Source organism: Thermobia domestica, chromosome 5 (genome assembly GCF_964235325.1).
Source record: "Thermobia domestica chromosome 5, izTheDome1.hap1.1, whole genome shotgun sequence".
Lineage (NCBI taxonomy): Eukaryota > Metazoa > Arthropoda > Insecta > Zygentoma > Lepismatidae > Thermobia > Thermobia domestica.
In genome coordinates, this window is record NC_137458.1 from 36,529,565 (window position 1) to 36,550,545 (window position 20,981).

The 20,981-nt window shown below is 34.4% G+C and overlaps 1 protein-coding gene across 14 annotated transcripts in view; it reads right to left on the reverse strand.

Moving 5' to 3' along the window:
- The window catches only part of Ufd4 (ubiquitin fusion-degradation 4-like), a 222,950-nt gene that overhangs the window by 82,198 nt on the left and 119,771 nt on the right, over positions 1 to 20,981 (reverse strand). For 12 of the 14 annotated variants that reach the window (XM_081758521.1, XM_081758508.1, XM_081758509.1 and 9 more), the window contains 6 exons: positions 17,560 to 17,719; positions 14,073 to 14,191; positions 10,679 to 10,737; positions 8,152 to 8,366; positions 4,176 to 4,292; positions 3,480 to 3,662 (listed from right to left, as the gene is read on the reverse strand). In XM_081758521.1, coding sequence (XP_081614647.1) covers positions 3,480 to 3,662; positions 4,176 to 4,292; positions 8,152 to 8,366; positions 10,679 to 10,737; positions 14,073 to 14,191; positions 17,560 to 17,719 — 853 coding nt within the window. The remainder of the gene's footprint in view (positions 1 to 3,479; positions 3,663 to 4,175; positions 4,293 to 8,151; positions 8,367 to 10,678; positions 10,738 to 14,072; positions 14,192 to 17,559; positions 17,720 to 20,981) is intronic. The other 2 variants (XM_081758514.1, XM_081758516.1) reach the window with 2 other exon arrangements.

Here is a 20,981-nt window from a genome sequence, read left to right on the forward strand (position 1 = left end):
GGAGAACTGTTGTACAATTATTGTAATGTAATTTAATTGTTATAATTTTACATTTCAAAATTAATAAAATATTTTTATAATTCACGGTTTCATTCGAATTTATAATGTAACTATTTTCTTTATTATTATCTTTTTTATTATTATTCTTATTGTAATAAAACATTCCAAATATCCCTTAGTTTCAAACTTCCTCTCCATATTCATGAGTAGTTATACCAATCCTCCAAATTGTCCACGGGTATATTCATACTCTTCATTTGCAATACCTCTAATAAAACAAGTCTGTTAAATAAATACCGGATAATAATAATTCATACGCCACTTTTACAGATCAAACAAATACTACGCTCCATGAAAGATTAGTCAGTCCACGTACTTATTCAATTCCAGATGAATGTGGCCTAACATACATTGGACAAACAGGACGTACAATAAAAACCAGATGTAACCAGCATACAAGACATATACGATTAAATTAACCAGGGGAGTTAGCATTATTGCAACATGTACTAGATTTTTTTAAAAGGTATGTCCCTTATATGTTGATCTACTTAAAAATATAAAGGTTATTAAGAAAAGCAATGGCAATAAAATTACGTGATAGCACATTGAACAGAAAGGAAGTTTGAAATTAAAGTGATATTTGGAATGTTTTACAATAATAATAATAATAATAATAATAATAATAATAATAATAATAATAATAATAATAATAATAATAATAAATGTTACATTATAAATTTGAATAAACCATGAGTTATGAAAATAATACATCAATTTTGAAACTGTAACAATTATATTACAAGAACTGTACAATAATTCCCCAAATTAGTAAAAATATGACGATGAACGCTCAGTGCGTTTGAAATGAAATGAAATCTTTAAATTTTACGTCCCACGGTTAGGCTAAAAGAGACTATGATGATGAGAGATGAATGAAATGGTAGAATGAAGTGGGAGGAAACGGGAGAACCCCTGGAAAACCCACGAGCACGGTGTTTGTCCACCACAAAGTCCACACGGCGCGATCTGGGATCGAACCAGGGACCCCAAACACCGGAGGTTAGTGCGTTTGAAAGGTACGTTAAAATAAATAAGACTGACGGAACACCAAAAAATTAGTTAATTTGATTATACCGTAGATATCTCCGTGAAAATTGTGTATCTAATCAGTTTGTACTCCCTCGTAAGTTAATGGGAATATTAGTAACTATATGCCGAACATATCGAGCTTATTACGGAACACAAACAAAACTGTTCTCTACGTTTGCGTAAGACAAATCCAGTTCATAATTTATGAGTTTTCCATCACGGATTTTTATTATCAAAGTAGTATTAGTAAATTGTGATCACTTTATTAATAAATACTTTAGTAGTAAAGTATTTATTATTATTTATTTATTTATTATCAGAGCGTTCACTAAAGTAGTATAATTTATTGATTTTTTTTAACAAAAGTAATTTTTGTGTGTTTGTACTGAAGTACGTAACTGCCACTGAAACCGCAAAGTTTCAATTTATACCGATCATTTCTAACATTCCGTTTGATTATTAAGCTTTTCTTTTTCGATTTTTTGGAAAGAAATTGAGGATCGCATACTGCACAGTCATTAATGACATATACATTTCTGAAATATCAATAAAATTGTCAGTGTGCTTCTCGGAATGGTTAGTCTTACCGAAATTTCACTATTTTGGACACTACAAATATTTCTCATTCGAAAGTTTTATTTATTTATTTATTTTTCAACATAAACAAACACCATACTATTGGATTGTTACAATTTACAACGATAACGTGTATTTCCCATGTATTTTCTTTTTTTTATCTTACGTACTTATTCAGGCAAAGTTCTATTTTATCTGGCACTAGCTACAAATTAGAAGTAGTAGTAGTAATTAGTGTCATGAATAATCTTGTTTTGTAAATGTTTATTTTTCCGCTGCTAAGAAGAAATTTTTGTTCATTCGTTGTTATGACAGTGATCCGGTTACTAAAAACAGTTTCTTTACCATGTACTAGTTTATAAATAATTATCAAGATATAACTAAACAAGACGTCGTATAATAACAACGTGTATAGCAATACTGTAAAGCTATAAATAATTATTGCAAATATATAGTGTGTTTAAGTGATTGAAATGTGTGTGTAATACTTTAGAGTATACTGTAAGATTTTAACAAATCGAACTTGTTGGTGACGTAATAAATTAGTAGTACAGTCACCCACATAAGTACCTGGACCCCAAGTAATGAAATTATAACAGTCATGGGTCCAGGTACTTATGTGGGTGACTGTACAATATAGATAAAACGATTAGAGCAGTTTTCGATTTTCTAGTAAATTATTCTTAATTGGGTGTATGATAAAAAGAGAACCCCCTGAAGAATTTGCTAGAAATGTTCTGTTTAAACTTTGGCTATGATTCGTTGACCACTAGGTCTCTGAATGTATCGACAGATAGGGCTATTTCAATGTCCGGATTTGAAAATTAAAAATTCATGGCGACAAATATGGAAACTTCATCGATTTATATATAGGGGACACGGTGGCTTAGCGATAGAGCATTCACTTCTGGTGCAAGGTGAGCTCCCTCGTTCCCAGTCCATGTGTCTTATCTGGTGGACAATATCGTGTCTGTAAGTTTTCTCGGGGTTCCTCCGTTTCCTCCCATATAATTCCACCAATTCTTCCATAATCATTCATTTTCATCAATCAAATCTTTGTTAGCTTAAGGGTATAATATTAAGATGTAAAAACTAAAAATAAATCCTTTCATTTGATCAGTATGAACTATTAAAACAAATCGATGTGATTTTAAGGTATCAATATTTCAATGCTTGAAAATATCAGATGGTACTTCAATCCACACCAAAATACGCATAGTTACAAATACCAAAAATACTTATGAGGCACACAAGGGCCATGAAACGTGTAAATTTCAAATTTGATTTTTTTGGTATCATACGAGAAATTGTCCGCTTGAAGGCAAAATAATACGTAAGTCTACAGCTAGCCGATCCTATTTTCAGAGTTTGATACAGCAATCGGGCATAACCTACAATTACTGTCAGTCAGTAAGTTCTAAGAATTCAGGTTTAATTATATGCACTGAAAATTTCTGTCTACGTCTTTTCAATAAATACGGTATATAACTACATCATGCAATCATTATTTTTTTGGACGCGATAATAAAATAATAATATATTTAAACATGCAACAAATATTTTCGTTCTAATAGCCACCAAACATGCAGAAAGCCAATTGAGTGCGTTTCAAAACAGAAATAATTTATCTTAACTTAAATCTCTTAAGTGTCTATAAGACAACTATAGGCACCAATACACCAAACAAATGCAGTGTTAAAAAAGAAAAAAAAGAACACTGCATAGAAAAACAAGAATTAAAACCAAGACTTTCGTGTGTAGAAGAAAAAAATGCACACTGTTAAAAAAATATTTCTTTTGGCAACATGTACCTGGAGACTGCAAAATGGCTGCCACTTCCCGATGTCCCTCATCATTTCGTTCCCGTGCTTTATCCAATGGAGTTTTGCCATCCTCGTCACGCAAATCAGGGTTGGCTCCGTGTCGCAGAAGAACTTTGGCAATGGCAGGCCGACCGAAGCAGGCTGCATAGTGGAGGGAGGAAGACCTTTGGCCTGCATACAAGTCAACATTATCACATACAAGCTCTCATCCTTAGTATTCTTTTGTAAATAAATAATTTTCAATTAGTTTTCAGTTGTAAATAACTACTATGCTGTCCAATATAGTACATCTGAGTCTTGCTATTACATGTATTATATTAAAAAAATAATAAGCATATGAAATAAAAAACTTAAAAAGAAAAATCAAAACTGAAATTTATGTTAATAGTGCCTATTACACAAAACGTAAGACAGCAAAAGCTAGCATATTACAGACAGCAACATTAACTAGTATTCTTGAGTAATACATGCGAGGGGAATAAAGGAAAATAATAAAAAATCTAAAAATACTCATAAAATAGTTTAGTGTGCACATACACTGCTATTGCAAAAAATTAACACACCTATTATTATTATTATTTAGGGAAACTGGTATACTACAGGAGGAAACAATACAGAGGGAACGGAACTAAAAAGAATTCACACTAAGTTTCACACAACACTCTTCACACACTCCATATATACCTTTATTAACATCCGCACCTCTTTCACATAGGAACTCTACCATTTCTTGGGTACCAAATGCTGAAGCCCAATTTAAAAGAGTTTGCCCCACATCATCCATAAAATTAACTTCAATACCTAAAATGAGATTAAAAGTATTTTTGTGATTATATATATATATATCAACAATATACTTAAACATTTCTGACATCACAACAATTCTGTAACCATTAAAAATAAACCTTAACAGGAAAGTAATTTAGTTCAGTTAACTGACTAGATACGAGGGGTCAGGTTAAGTTAGGTTTCATTTCTTGAAATTTAGCGTCCCTTTTGAGCACCGGAGGTGTACAAGACGTAGACCTAAGGTTTAAGAAGATTTGAATCATCGTAATGCGCTCAAATTTCAATGTTTTTCTACTGGGAATCGAAACCCGGGACCCCTTGCATCGAAGACGCACCTGCTAGCCACTAGAACTTGGTTACGTTAAGAAAATTGGACTCGGGTAGATAAGAGTTAAAGAATAAAGTGCTGTATTCAATGTAAGCTGGTCGAAGAGTTCATACTGTTATGGGTTCACTCAAAAAAATATTAATCGTCGAATTTAGTCCAAGTCAACACGTAGATAAGATGTAAGTTTGTGGTGAACAACGAAGTATCCGTGGGTTTTCCAGAGGTTCTGCCATTTCCTCCCACATTGCTATTTCATCCATTATGTCAAAATCATTCACCACCATTACTTATCCATCTCCTATACCTTGAATAGTACAACCACGGGTAGAGATCTGCGCATCTATTAGTTCATATGTGGATGGCGGATAAAAATGTGAACGTTCATGAATTTTAGTGATCTTTCTTCTACATACTATTACTTATTTACATTTTGTAAAAAGTGTGATTACTCTTTCATGATAAATAACAAAGAATAAAATAAAATTTCATTAATTATTTTCTCTTTTTCTTTGCTTTAAAGCCCTACAATAAATATTAAATGCTTTTGGATTTGATTTTGAGTTTAGCATCCTCTTCAGCACCGAGGCTATATGAGATCTGGATCTACAACTTAACTGGGATCCGAACCACATGATCTCCCGTTGGGTATCGAACGAGGGTGCCACAGGCGCGTGCGCTAACCGCTTAAAAAGGAGCTCTAAATTTTAAGTGCTAATCTGATTTTAGGACAGTCTGAAACTCCACCATCCTCCAATTTTCCTGACCTGGTTTCCTCTGATCATCATTTGTTCCCAAACTTGAAGAAGAAACAATTCAAAAGACATCATTTTGAGGACAATTCTGACGTCCAACATGATGCGGAGACAAGGTTTTTGGCGCAACCAAAGGGAATTTTATTTGTCACTATTAGAAAAGCTGTAACATTGCTGTACCAAGTGCACTAGTCGCAAGGGCTAATAAGTTGAATGACGCAACCAAAGGGAATTTTATTTGTCACTATTAGAAAAGCTGTAACATTGCTGTACCAAGTGCACTAGTCTCAAGGGCTAATAAGTTGAATGACTGCGTAATTTCATTCCTCTAGCTCTATTCTTTCTGGGTAGGCCAGGAATATCTTCTTAGCACCACCTAAGGAAGTTACATTATGGAAGTTACATATATGGAAGTTACATTATGAACCATCATTTGTGTGTGTAACGAAAATTCAATTTTCTCAATTGTAAGAAATACTTCGTTTCAAATATTTTTTAACTGTCCAATTCTATGAACCAGACATTGTAAGACTGGGCTTAACTGTTTCGTTATACGGAAACCTGGTTATATTTTCGTTAAGTCTGAGAAACTTACCAAACTAGTACCTCAAATTTAGGTCCAACCAACCAACCAAGACCAACTGGAATTTTAAGACCTTACAATTTTTACTTTTTATTCTTGAACGTACATATGGGAAAGTATCTATTATTAAAGGTCTCTCAGCAATGACTCACCCCTCTAATACGATTACCAGTAGTCACTGTGTTTTATCTATTGTCAAGTTAATGCACAAAAGAACAAATTGGGAAGGGTAGGAATCAATGGTTTAATGGTAAAGTCAACTTGCGGTGGACAAGATCATGTCTATCTGTTTTCTCGGAGTAATTCTGTTTCCTTCCACATTAATCTTCTATCAATTTTTCTATCACTCATTTGTGTTTACCATTTGTCTCCTTTAGCCTACAATGTATATCAATGAGATGCTGACCTAAAGATTTCATTTAATTTTATTTAAATTAACAAACTTGGTTGGATCAACTCAGCTCACCTTGTCAACTCGATACCATTACACGATTTTTATTATTTTTCTTTCTTTCTACCTTGAAATAGCGTCAGCATCGAACAAATATCAATGAGTTTCTTCTACGCTCAAAATTTTGAATTATTTTTCAAAGACATGCTGTCTACCCAGTGGGTTCTTTGCAATTTTCCCCACTCTGTCCTTTCTGATTCCCAAACTCAGCCTCAAGTTTCTTCTTCACATTGGGGGATGAACAAATAAAAATGTGAATCTTAGCTATTGGCAAACGTTAATCAGTGTTTCAGAAAAACATCAGAGATAAACTCTAAATGCGAATAGTGATAGCACATAAGGAACAACCTATAGTATAACACCAGTAATTTTTCTTCTCACAGAAGAAAGAGATATGGGAACATTTTCTCTCTTCCCCTTGTAATAGCTGCAGTGAGGCCTACAGGCCTTACTCGTGTTAAAAGTCATTAACTGAAAACATGCTACTTTACTTCGTGCTTTTCCGGTGGAGACACTCGGTAGAAAAAGAATAAAAACTATCAGGCCAGCTATTGAGTGAGGTTTTCTTGGGTTTTCTTCATTCACACCAGGCAAATGCCGGGATGGCACCTCACACAATGGTTCCCGGCCGCTTCCGTTCTTTCATATTCCCTCCTTCTTCCCCAATCCTTGGGCAATGTGTGTCTCATACGTGAGGAACCAACATGGTCATAGATGCCGAAAGCCCAGGAATCAAATTCCTAATACTACTTCGTACTTCAAGTAAACTTTGTGAATCATTATAACTTTAACGTAATTTACATTGCTATAGAAAGAATACTTTGTATTTTCTGTCTGTCGCAGAAAAACTGAGCTTATACAGTGGACTCTTTTTAATTCGAAGTCCAAGGGGACACGAAAAAACTTCGAATTATCCAAAATTCGAATTATCCAACAACATTCATTTTCACATATATAACAACAAACAAACCAAAGTACTGTGCATCAAAAACATATTCATATGGTGTAGACTTTACCTTTAAAGCAGCTTATTATTTGCGTGATCAAATACCGCAAACTAACAAACGACATTAACTCCACTAATTCAAACTACGTGTACAATGGAAAATATATTTATGTACAACACTTCAACATACATTGAATAGCCCAAACAATTAAACACCAGTAACAATTTGAATGTTCTGTTCTCACTTTTAAGAAGTCGTAAACCTCATTTGCTTGAATTTGATTGTTTTTGTACGGTCAATAAATCTTGAATTTAATGTATTGCGAGGAATACGATATAAATAACATTTGGCTGACTTTATCAATAATTCATCTTAAATTTTCAACCAATTCTGAAACAAGATGAGATTGGCACGCGTTCTCTATCTTTACTTCTTCCCCCAACTCACCTTCATCTTTATCATTACATAGATTTTCCATTTATCTTTTGTATTACTCTTCCCTGTGGCTGCATCTGGATAACTGAAAACACGTTAAAACTGTATTTCTCTGTTTACATCTGTCCAACATTAAAATTTTTCAACTGTATTTACTTCGAATTATTCAAAACATAGGTTCAAAAGTTCGATTTATCCACGATTTTTTACTATTGTTTTCAATACTGTTTTCAAGGGGAATGGACTTCTGTTCGAATTATCCAATATTTCGAATTATCCAAGTTCGAATTAACGAGACTCCACTGTATTTCGATTACTTAAAAGATATGTAAAACAATAAGCAACATAATATAAATATATAAATCTGGTACTTGCCACCCGTATCAATAGCTTCAATCAGTGCATCTGTATCTTTACTTCTAATGCAATCGATGAGCTGGCGATGCGTCTTTTCTCCTGCACTGTCCATTCGCCTTAGCCTTGGAAGCTGTCCGCTACTTGACCCTACTCCAGAACGAGATAGCGCTTTTCTTCCCTCAAACAACAGAACTAGCAACAGATCTACTAATCTCATGGAATCTAGGGAACACCTAAAGAAAAGGGAAAAAAATCAGTTAGAATCACAGAAAGAATAAAACTAAACAAACAAAGCTTTCTTCACATTTATTTTCACTACAAATGTCCAAGTATTCTACAATTGAATAAAATTTCTCTTAAATTATCTAGTTAGGCATTTGTGTTAGGTTATCGTCTGTAATACGTTAAGCGGAGTAGGACGGAGGAATGTATTGAAGGCAGACAATGGTGACGCAAAATAGGAGACTTACGTGGATTCGCGGTTAGTTGGCGGAAGTGCATTTAGTGACCAATGTATTACGTGCAATGTTCAAGGTGTTGATAGCCTATAGAACTCATGGGGAAACTACATCGGCGAAAAATAATGGACGAAAAAGAAGCCTCAGAGACAATGACAACAGAATACCGAAGAATATGGTCACTAAAGACACTAGAACGAATGCGGCAAAAATGGCTGGGGAGCTCTATCAGCACCTAGAATATCCTACAGCGATAATTACAATTTGACTCGAGTTGGAGAACATGAACATTTGCAGATGGGTTGTAATTTTCAAACAGCTGATAACCGCCAATGACGATTTAGCGAGAAAAAATTACCTCGAGAGCACGCACGTACGTCTAATATTGTTCGATGAGTTGTCTTCCACTTCATTAACAAAAACAGGTCATGTTTACGTACATCGGCATTTAAAGAATCTTACGTTCTGTACTATCTTCTTCTTATGTCTGTAAAACATGACGATGGCTCGTTCTGTGATATTGTGGGCCGCAATTTCCTGATATCCCGTGAAGTGGTGCTATGGTTCAGATGTAAGTATACATATTAAAACAAACGTTGTTTGTTGACCTGTAATGATTTTTAATTCTACAAAATGCTTTTATTTCGTCAAGTTTCCACCCACTTCATCGGTAGTATACACTATTTACAGAAAACAATTCTACAGTAGAACTATTACTGAGCGAACACTTTTAAGTTTCCACAAAGTGTCTGTGCTTTATGAAACTTCTTACAATGTTGACATACCAATCATATTAAAATGGTCTATAGAAAATTCGGTGCACGGTCATTTCGTTGAAACCTCAATAATGTAAGAAATGAATATGCCTGATGACAACACTACAAATTATAGATAGAAAGATAAAGAAAGAAAAGAAAAAACGAAAAATAAATATGTAAAAGTGTAGCACAAACGTAGTAAGTGTCCGCTAGTAGTATGAAATATCCAACGAAATTCTATACACAGATTGAGAAGGAAGTATAAGAATACCACCGTTAATTTTAGACATTTCATTGGACAGTAACTATTACTGAACGTTTCACAAATGAGGGTTACATAATGCACAACTTCGAAATATGTATTCATTTTCAAATGTACTGCAAATAGTAAATCGCAGGGTCAAACACACAGAATACTTTGCTTGCATAAAGTGCAAGATGCAGAGTTTGTCTGGAGGAAAGAAGACTTTGGTAAGTACGCTTAGAAGATAGGAATTTACTATATAATTAACTAGGTACTGTTATCGTCCTCGTCGACTCCAATGGAAGAAAATTTTTATGAACTAAATTTATAATTCAATCGTAAGGAGGCACAGATTGCTGAAAGTGGTGCTCTCTTTCAACACAGTTCCGATTCTATTTCAATAGAGGTGCTAATGAACACAGCTGAGATCTCGAATTGTTACCATTCCTTATTCTAACAACATTGAAGAAAAGCAATGTATGTTGTATGTTGTACCCCAAATTAAACACACTTCATTCAAATGTTTCGTATTATAATTTTGTTAAAACTGAATGCTTGTTTGAACTGCGGAACTGGCAGCTTTGCATTCGCAGTTATCGAAGCATCGGGATTATTGATAGTTGGTAGTACATAAGTAACAACCCCTATCAAACTGCCACAAGAGAAACTCCAATCGTAGGCTGTAGTTTTTGCGTCTATAGATGACCGTTAACCTTGTACGGACGAGAATGCGTTATCTAACAACAAAGGAAAGTACTGTTTTTAAGTTGTTACGTACGAAAGGCTAACGACGACTATACCAAATTATATCTCACTTAAAAATAATTAACGAACAAAGATACATTTATTATTACGTGAAGAAAAAAGTTATGAACCTAAGAACACACAAAAAATGAAACTTCTTGTCTTCATGTATTAAAAGTGTTACCTCAAAAGGAAATAATAAAGTACATATATCACAGTAACATTTTCATATTGTAAATAGACATTTCAAGTTCAGTTAGATAGTACTTGTAATACAATTCGAATCTACCCTCCTAAATACCCTGTTACATTAGTTCAAGCATTAATTTTTATACACATACCTTTCGTCACCTTTAAGAGCCTTTTCTATAGCATCTGGAAGTTCCGATCTTAATAGATCCTACGAAAAAGAAGCAAGAATGTCAGTAATAACATTTATACAACGTTAATTTCAACATAAAACTGTTTCGGCACCAAAGGAAACTACCCTCAAATTCTTACATTTATTCTATATATATATATATATATATAAATTCTTTGTGCTTGCTCTCAACTAATTGGAGACAGTCATTTGAATTTAACACATACTCCAGTACGCTGAGCTTACACACTGCATGACAATGCTCTAATCTATTCGGTTATTGCCAAGGCTGCAGTGCTCAAGGAACAGTAGCTGATTCAAATGACTTGCTTCCAAGGAACTGACCTAACTAGACAACTAAAACTGATACATTTTTTTTTCCATAGATTACACAATATGTCATGAACACCGTATTACGGTGGCGAGATATTTCAATGTCAGACCACTTTTATAATCGTAAATGGCTTCATCGAACTCGCTTAAATGTCTTCATTCTTAAAAAGTACAGACATTATATCGATTTTATTATTATTCAACAGAATGTAAAAAGTAATAATAATAACGTTAGGAAACAGGAAGTTTATAAGAGTAAAACTTAATCTGGCCATTAAGCGATTTTGCACAAACCTACTTTAAGTTTACGGGAAACATAGGAAAGTCAGTGAGAAATCTTTGCACTTATCATTCGCGTCTTCTTTGTCCTTAAACGTTTCGAACCTGCAAGTTGAAGCAATGAAGGGACGAGGAGAGGATACATAAAACTCAAATTAAAATGGGAAATCGTATAAATTTGTCCACGATTCGTGGAGGTTTTCCTTTTCCCCCTTTATTCGTTGGAAAATCTGATGAGTCCTACGTTAAGTGCGGAAATGAGTTGTTTCTATAAAGATGACACGAGTAGTAAGTGGAAGGATGCATCTATTAACTGATAACACAATATCATTCATATGTAAAAGAAATAAATAAATCATCAATTGTTTTCTCTGCTTCAAAATTTATTTGACTGGTTTTCAGTACCTAAAGTAGTTTGGCCTAGAATCAAATGACTGCTTCCAAGAACTGACCCAGCTGCACAATTAAAACTGATACATTATTCCTTCCATGTGTGGCACTATATGCCATAAATGCCTTGTTATCAGTGTTATTTCAGTGAAGATTCATTTAATCATGATAGAAAATCTTAAGCAGTTTCAAGCAGCATCTGTAGCGATTACTGATAATTAATTACCGCTTTGAATTTATCTGTCTCAATTTTCTTCACATTATAATAGTTATTGATACAAGTCACAATTTGAAGTAACATACTACATTTGGAGAACCATTGCTTACTTGAGTGTGGGGAAATAAATAAAAATCTCAGATTTTATTAAAAGATGATGACTCACTAACTGAAATGAACGAAGAAAAAGATAGATGTCGAAGTGCCAATGTACCGTTTAAATGAATTCCAAAAGGAAGATTATTCAGCTTTTACTGAGGTTAACCCATTGACTACGAGTATTACTGTCAAATATGTTTAACGTTAACTTTAAATGAATTATATAAAGGACGATTACTAAAATATGATACGAATTCCTAAAACATATCACATTACTTTCTGCACGAGGGTCATTTAGACTGAAGTGCAATATGTCTGGGAAATAAAAATGAAATAAGTTATTCATGTGAATATGGTTACATTTCCTCGATATAGTTGCCGCCTGCCTGAACAGGTTTTCAGTTATCTAGCAGACATTGGATGTCGGTGAGAGCTCCATTTGTGGAAAGATTTCGAGTGTATGTCCTAAGGAACGAACAATGCTGGGAATATCACGAAAACGTCCCCAAAGTGGTTCTTTCATTTTTGGGAACAAATCAAAATCGCAGGGGCTTATAGGTGCTTCAGTGTCTTCCAACCTCATTGTCGTAAGTCTGCATAGCACAGGCAATATGACAATTGGCGTTGCCGTGAAGCGGAATTGGTTCAGACTGCATATATGGTTTGTGTCGCAATGCTGGCCACAAAAGTGACTCAGGTACGAGGTAAAGTAAGTAGCATTTACGGTAACCCTTGGTGGGATTTAATGTGAAAGGAAAATGCCTTTGTGATCACAGGACATTATCATCATGACCTCAACATCCAGTGATTTTTGTTTGACCTTTTTTGGTCGTAGGGATGCCGGATGGCACCATTCAGTGGACTGGTGTTTCAATTTTGGTTTGTAGGATTTTCTCCATGTTTCGTCAAATGGCAATAATGAGGTGCAGGAAATCAACACTTTTCTGCGCATAATGTTCAAGATGTAAGCGTGCATATTCCCATCGGTGCACCTTTTGGACCTTAAGTCCGGAATGCGGTACCTTCCTAGCTGCAATCTTGCGCATGCCGAGATCGCGTGTTAGTTACCATGTGGTACACTGACGCAAATGAATTATTTCGTTATTAACCAGTTCACTGCATGTCCATTGCCGATCATTTTCCAGAATGTTCGCAGAGCTTCCACATGATGCTGATCCGCAACCGTTCAAATATGGCCACCACCATGTTCTCTGTCTGCTGAGTAGGGCTTCGCTCCGAATGCTACAGCCCATCTCACAGCCTGCCAATAAGGTAGAGCACTGTCCCACACGCCTCATGTAATCCTTTATGGATTAAGATGTAAATTGGGCTTCGTGCCACCTGAAATTTGATGAAAACATGTTGTTCTGCACGAGTAAACATTGTTTAGGGCAGTATGTAACTATGTTCACTGTATCTATTGGCCACACACAATGTAATACGGAAACACAAACACGTCGACAATATCACTACACTATCCAGAAATATACTATGTCTCTCGCTTCAATCTAACTGACCCTTGTATCTTATCTTTATACATTCGCTTGGAATTAATAAACTGATATATGCCAGTCAATCAGACAATAAATAAATAAATAAATAATTTATCGGTAATTTCCCAACTATATTTCACTCACGTTTGCTGTTGTGACCTTCTTTGGGGGAACTAACTTCCTGAGGAAAATATTGGATTTAATTTCAGATAACCTAAATCAAACTAGCAGGACGTTATCTACGGTTGTTTACACTGCTGTTTGAGTGTAATTTACAACGGTTATATCAACAAAACTTTTTCTTTTTTACAAGTTCAGGAGAATAAAAGGGATATTTGTTCTTACATCTATACAGAAGATTAAAATAGGGACATGGAAAAGGGAAAGTTGAAGATTTGACCTCAGGAAATTCGCACCCTCGAAGCAGTTCACAGCAGCTAACATGAGTGAAATACAGGGAATAAAATAAAAGGCACACATAACATAGTTGTGTAAAACATGAAATGCTAACATATTAATAAGCTGATGATACAGAAAGAATAATACTTATATTAAAGACTTACATGAGTGATACTTGGTGACCCTCTGCACAGAGTGGATAACAAACTAATGATAGTTGATACAGAAGCAGAAGATTTAGTTTCTGGGGTACTTGTGGCTGATGTAACACTCGGAGTAACAGCTGTAAATATAAAGATCCAAGAGTTTGTATGTTATTCATACTCACTTGCACATAGCTATATTGTGTTGTTACTCGCCAAATGTTATGTTTCATGTTTAAAGCAAATTACATGTTTAATGAAAAAAAAAAAAAGTTTTACTTACACGTTAAGAAATGTTAGTACTATCAAAAGAAAGTTTAAATCCATAATTTGAGTAATCATCTTAGGCATTACACATTTTCCTAACAGAGCCAACGTTTCGCTCTCTCGAATTTCTTTCAAATTTTACCATTACTATGTAAAACAGAGTGTATCATATACAGTTCAAACGCCATAAGCAATAATACTTTACCACCAGAATCATTTCATTGTCAGCTGAATTTAGTGATGAAGTTAGAAACTAACGCTGCTATACAGTAAAGCGTATTATCGCCTAAAAATGTTTAATTTCGAGTTTACTGTTCCACATAGATGTAAATTTATCAGCCCATACTAGTTGAATCTCAGCAAGTTACAGGTATCCAATCATTGCTCTCAGACTGAAGTTTATAGAATTTTAAATTTCTCTAGTTTACAGAGATTTTAGATTTCTCTACTCGTGACATCTGCACCAAGATCTTTCATGGCTTCGCGCTTACGTCTTGTGTGAAACAGCAGTTCTTTCACTGAATGCTAGTACAGAAATGTGTTTTCAGTTACCATGCATCAAATGTTACTGCTAACGTAAGGTAGGTATATACACGCTATCAAAAATATTTAGGTGGATTGACGCAGTGTATCCTCCATTTCACCTTTACTTACGGTACTGTAAGCCATGCTTAGTCATTGATGTTTGTAACTTAACGAACGTATGTTCGTGAGAACCTCCATTATTGATACCCATCCAATCTATTGTGTGCCCAACAAATATGCGATCTAAATCACACAAAAGTAATATTTATCATTACGATTTTAACAACTATGTAATCAAACCTCATTCAAACGCTTCGCAATAATTAATTTGACAGAGGAGGGGGTTTACATTTATCTATGTATTTTATTCGAAAGGTTATTATATATCACAGAAGAAACACTATTGAGTGAAACGATTCTTGAAGTGAATATATAAACGTTCACGTAATTTTTATCGTGGATACACTTTTCATAAAACCCGATGTTGATAATATATATTTTTAAAATATTCCTCATATGAAGGGTAAGGGGAAAAACAAGGAATGTCCATGTGTGTGCTTTAACGGGTGCTTTATACTATCATTTGGTGACTCTTGGTACTATTTGACTATACCATTCATGCGTAGATGTAGAAAATTTAATGTTCATGTAAAAAGGGGCAAAAGATTTGATTAACCCTGTTCTTTATTACGCGGTTTTCAAAATTAAAACGCCGTTTTCTCGAAAATCCAGTTTTGTGACATTCCTTCTTTTTTCCCCATACCCTTCATATATTGCTTGCAACTGGAAAATGTGCCATACCTAAACTCTAAAAACAAACTCACTACAGCCAGAGTTGTAATCACTCGGTCACGTGAGCTCGTTATTTCTTGATAATGTTGCTGGACTGAATTAACGAAACTGTGTGACAAGCCCCCTAGTCTGGTACCAAACAACTTAACGTGCTTATTAAATATTGTCCAAAGAAACAATTTTTGAGATGAACCAAATCAGTAATAATTAATGCATAACATTCTTAATACTTAACGAAAGAATCATTAAAACCATTACACATAAGTACTGAACAAATAAACAGCGGAATTATTCATAGCTGAAAGCAATAATAGATACACCACCATTATCTTTCGCGAATCGCGTTTGATGATTATTCCCACATTAAAATGCATTAGTCACATACACAGTATTCCTTTAAGATGATTATCAAATCCGAATCACTCAGCCGTGTTAGTTTATTACATTTTTTTTATTTTTTATATAGGACACAAGATTACATAAAATGTCTTCCACAATGATTGAAAGTTACATTCGGTCCCAACGCACATTTCTTTATAATTTCTATTAACAATATAACAACACACGCTAAACAGCATTGATTTCTTCATTTGTACTGGACTATCATTATTAGAATCATAATCGCGAATTGTTCCTTAGATTATCAGTGTTATTAATATTCCGTACCAATATAGATGTTGGGGGCAAATAAATCAACTAAAATATATCTATGCTCACCGCTTCTAATTATTCTTTTTTCCTATCGCCGGCGTTTATATTAATTCAAACGTTACTGACTTATTATTCGAACACGTAAATTAGTTTCACCTCTTTATTTCACATATAAACAATTTATAATAATAATAATTATTATTATTATTGCTTTACCTTTCATAGAACAGCTCTTCAGGTACTATTATAAATTCCTTAATCTCAATTAATCAACATAAACATTACAAATATGTTCGAAAGTTCAAGTCAAAAATTCGTGTAAATTAATGAGACACAAATATAGCAACGAAATGCTAAAGACCAATGTCGATATTGAAGTCACCAGAAAACTGAAAATTCAGCCTGAAGGTATTGAACAGTTTTTCGATATTAATTTTCATGATTTTTGACTAAAAATAAACTCAACAGAAACTAAATTTTATCATACAACTCGGAACTGGTATACATTACGTTAAATTCCTGAAGAGAGAATTTTAATCCAACCTATTAAACTATTACAGGAATACAAAACAAAAAATCTACGGAAAAAGTTAGTGAATTTGTATCTCACAGACATTAGTTTGTACGATGAATTTAAATCGTAAAGGAAATCAGCTTCTTAAATATGAAACCTTTCCAACACATATAAAATGAAAACAGTATTACATTTGTTAGTTTTCAGTTTAGCGCACCTCACACCAAAGAGACTATACGAGACGCGGAGCTCGGATTAACGTGGGATTCGAAACACATGAGCTACCGCCGGGAATCGAACCCCGGTCTTATGCCAACTACACAACCACAAGGGAGCTCGAAAACAGTGTCACATAATCTAAGATGAATTCTTATATGACTTTTAAATATCTCTAATTTCAGTATCTTGACACTGAATGATGACGTGAACAGATATAACAGCACTTTTTTTTATTTATCATTTTCATCAAGATTTACACTGAATTGGTCCAAAATTTCAGATATTTAACAAGTGAATGAAGAAATTTAGAAGCTTTACCTCCAGTATAGCACACATCTGTGTATGATAACTCGATAGAGTACTCCAATTAACAGTGTTAAGGAAGAACATTAGAAAAATGAAACACGAAATATTTCTTGGGACGAGTGTCACCCTAAAGAACACCAGGTGTGAATAACTTTTCTTAATACCTTATTCACAAGTATCATTTGTGGTAGGATAATTTCGGGGTACCAAAAAACCTACCAACAAAATACTCACCTGGTCCTGATCCCGTTGTGGCTGCCGGTCCAGCAGCATTGGAGAGTCTTGTAAGCAATTCAGTGACAAGTCCATGCTCAGCCAAAGGAGCTGGATCAACTCCTCTTCGAGTGAAACGATCAGCGAGAGATGCAAAACACCTTAAAGCTCCATCTGCAACCTACAATTAGAAGATTGTTGAATCCTTAGTATCAGATCGTAAAAGGTACACTAATGATCCCTGCCTCTCAACACATGTTCTTCAATGAACAGACTCAATTTCTATTGATAAAATTTATTACGGCAAATTCAACCCGTAAGTTTCACCTTACATATAGACGGATAGAGCAAAGCAACCCCAAAGCAAAAAAGAAGAGTAGGTACTTGCCAGAAAATGGTAAAAACATCACCCCCCAATATATATATAAATATAAAAGTTTTCGCAAAACGCTTCATCAGATAAGAAAGAAAAAAGTGGGAACAAAAGATAGATTATAAAACAGAAAGGTAGCTGTGATGTGACTGTATTCCACTTTCCTCATCTTTTTCCTCTTTATTTGATGAAGTATTTTTAGGAAAAGGGCTTACACTTTTTCAAGTTGTATTTTCACTATTTCCTGTAAATAATTCGTTATATATAAATAAGCTCAAAACATGGCCACTTCGCTTTTCTCTATCTTATTGCAGATTTATTCAGATCATTAATAGCTCAATTTTCGCTGCCAGCATTGTCAAGATAGGCACGAAAAAAATTAGTTACGTCGGGTCAGGGTGGATTGGACTTAAACATAGGTAATAACTAGAGAGTCCCCGAATTACTAAATTTGACATATTCATACTTATGTAAGAAAGTTTCGATATAAGTAAAATTTACAAGTGGTACTTACAACTGAAGTAAGGAGTAGTATTAAACTTCTACAGAGTAAAGTCTATTTTAAGAGCCATCTAGCGAGTGAGGCACGAACTAATTAGGTAATTAACTATTGTTGAACTATTATTTAGTTATTTTTTTACCATCAGTGTTGTGGAAATATAAGGTTTTGTACCCTATTTATAAAGTATATTACATGATTGAGGTTTTAAGATTGAAGCAGTGTTGTTAAACATTAATTTATTTTATCGTATCTTTTCACATATATTCGCAACGAATCTTAGGTTATGGCAAAAATTGGACTTACGCAAAAAACCCTGGAAGGATCTATTTATGAAGCCGAGGACAGTCTATATGTACTCTAATATCACATGTAAACACAGTTTCAGGGATCCATTGCAGGCTTTCGCAGGTTGATCACGACAGTGGAGGGGGTCCAATAATGTTATTCCAACTTCTGTGTAGAATGTCTATGCTCTGGATTGAGCCTTTCGTTCGAAAATATATAGGTTTGCTGGTTGATCTGAAGTTTAGCGTCTCGTTTAGCACCGGGGGTATATAAAACGTGGACCTACAGGTTAACGTGGGATCCGAAATACATGAGCTTCCACCAGAAACCGAAACTGGGAGGTTTCCACTGCCGCAAAAAACCTGTACTAGAAGCCTCAAGATGTTTTGTGTTTGCACGTAACAATACCTTAGGGTCATTCCATATCAATTCAACACAGTAACTTAACCTCACCATCTCAGATTTTAATGAAATTTGGTACATAGATGCCCTCTAGATAGGCTAAGAAAAATACCAAATTTCAACTTTATATATCGACTGGTATTGAAGATAGGGCTATGTAAAGTTTGGAAAAAATGCCCAAAATAGCATGTTCAATGTATTTTGAAATGGAAATTGCAGCTCTCCTAATTGAGCTAGTGAGCTGCTTGAGGTGTCATTTTACAGCATTTTTCATGCCCTTTCATGCCATATAGCGTAATACAAATTTTTATTTACAAAATTAAAATCAAAATTTTACTTGAAAATTTTTTAAAAGGTACATATTTTAAAATTTTGAAATTAATTCCATGAACAGATAGTATTGTTGTGAAGCACCTGTCAAAATATGAATTTGCGATGATAATGGGTTCATTGTTAAAAAAAATTCAAAACTAACACTTATTTTTCAAGAATACTCTCTACGTAGGGTAATAACACAAGAATACTAAGTTTTACACTTTTGTGAAAATAAAAATGAACACAAATTTGAAGAAAGAGTAGAGATGATTTCATAGTAAAACTTTTCAATAAGTAATAGGATATGTTTATCACTTGAAATTTGAAAAAGCCACATTTGTTCGACATACATCACTTTCGAGGCGAACATAACTTCTCCCATCGGGAGTTACAGGGCTTAAAGGAAAAAAAAAAAAAAAAAAAAAAAAAAAAAAGGTGATCCCTGCTGACTTCACGTAATACATTTCTGTGAAGTACAGCAGGAAATTTAAGTGAATATGTTTCATATTTTTGGTCATATTTTATTTTATGATGATGACTGTATCTTCATGATTCTTTTTAGATAGCCAGTTGAGATTTTGATCAGAGTGGAAGCCCCTGTTCACCTGGAGGCCCGGGGCTATAGTCCCTAAGCCCCCTCCTTAATCCGGCCCTGACATACACACAACATCAGCATTTCGTGGATAGGAGAATGATGGAGATGGCCAGGTGGATGAAGAATTTTACGTCATCAAGTTCTTCATTTTTCTGTACAACATACCCGAACCACTAATTTCCTTCATAGAGAGCGGTAACATAGCCTGATATTTCTTCTAATTGAAGTTTAATTGGAGATTTTGACATTTCCTTTTTCCCAACCCTGCAAACCATCTGAAAAGTGTTTCACCAATAATGTTAATGTAGTTTTCGGAATGAATCCATGATATTGTAGTGTTTCTTTGATAGTCAATGCTTGATCAAACCGACTTTCCAGGAACATTTCAGCTACAGTATATTCCTCTTGAGTTGAGTAAGCAAAATTTACTTTGGTAATGTTTTCTACTGTCCACTAAAAAGTTGTCTTGGGGTTTGAATTTGATTGTCATAGTGTCTTTGCAAACTAGCACAAGTTGCCACTCTCTTTACTGAACCACCTACTCCATCGCAAGGTCCTTAGCCATGTGCTATAGCCGAGAAATACCACCCTCTTTTCACTTTAAAAGCTGCCTCATGAAAGCCGAGGTTGAAAAAGTTTTTCTTATTTTTGTACTGCGCAGTAGACCTGTCGGAAAAAAAAACTAAAAAAAAAGAAAAGAAAAAAAAACTGGTTTGGAAGTTTTTGAGATTTGGATGTCAAAAATGAATGAGTTTCTTTGAAAGGTGTAAACGGCAACTGTATTGTACTCTAGGCAATCGGAAACAACTACATATTTAACATGTTCAGCTTTGTTTTCCTGTTTGAAATACAAAACAAAAGGATGGACTGTGACCTGTTAGCTTGTTCAGTGGTAGCTCTGTGCTTCATCTTGTAGCGCTATACTATAATTTTCAGAAAAGTCACAGATGACAGCAAATTCTGATTCTTTG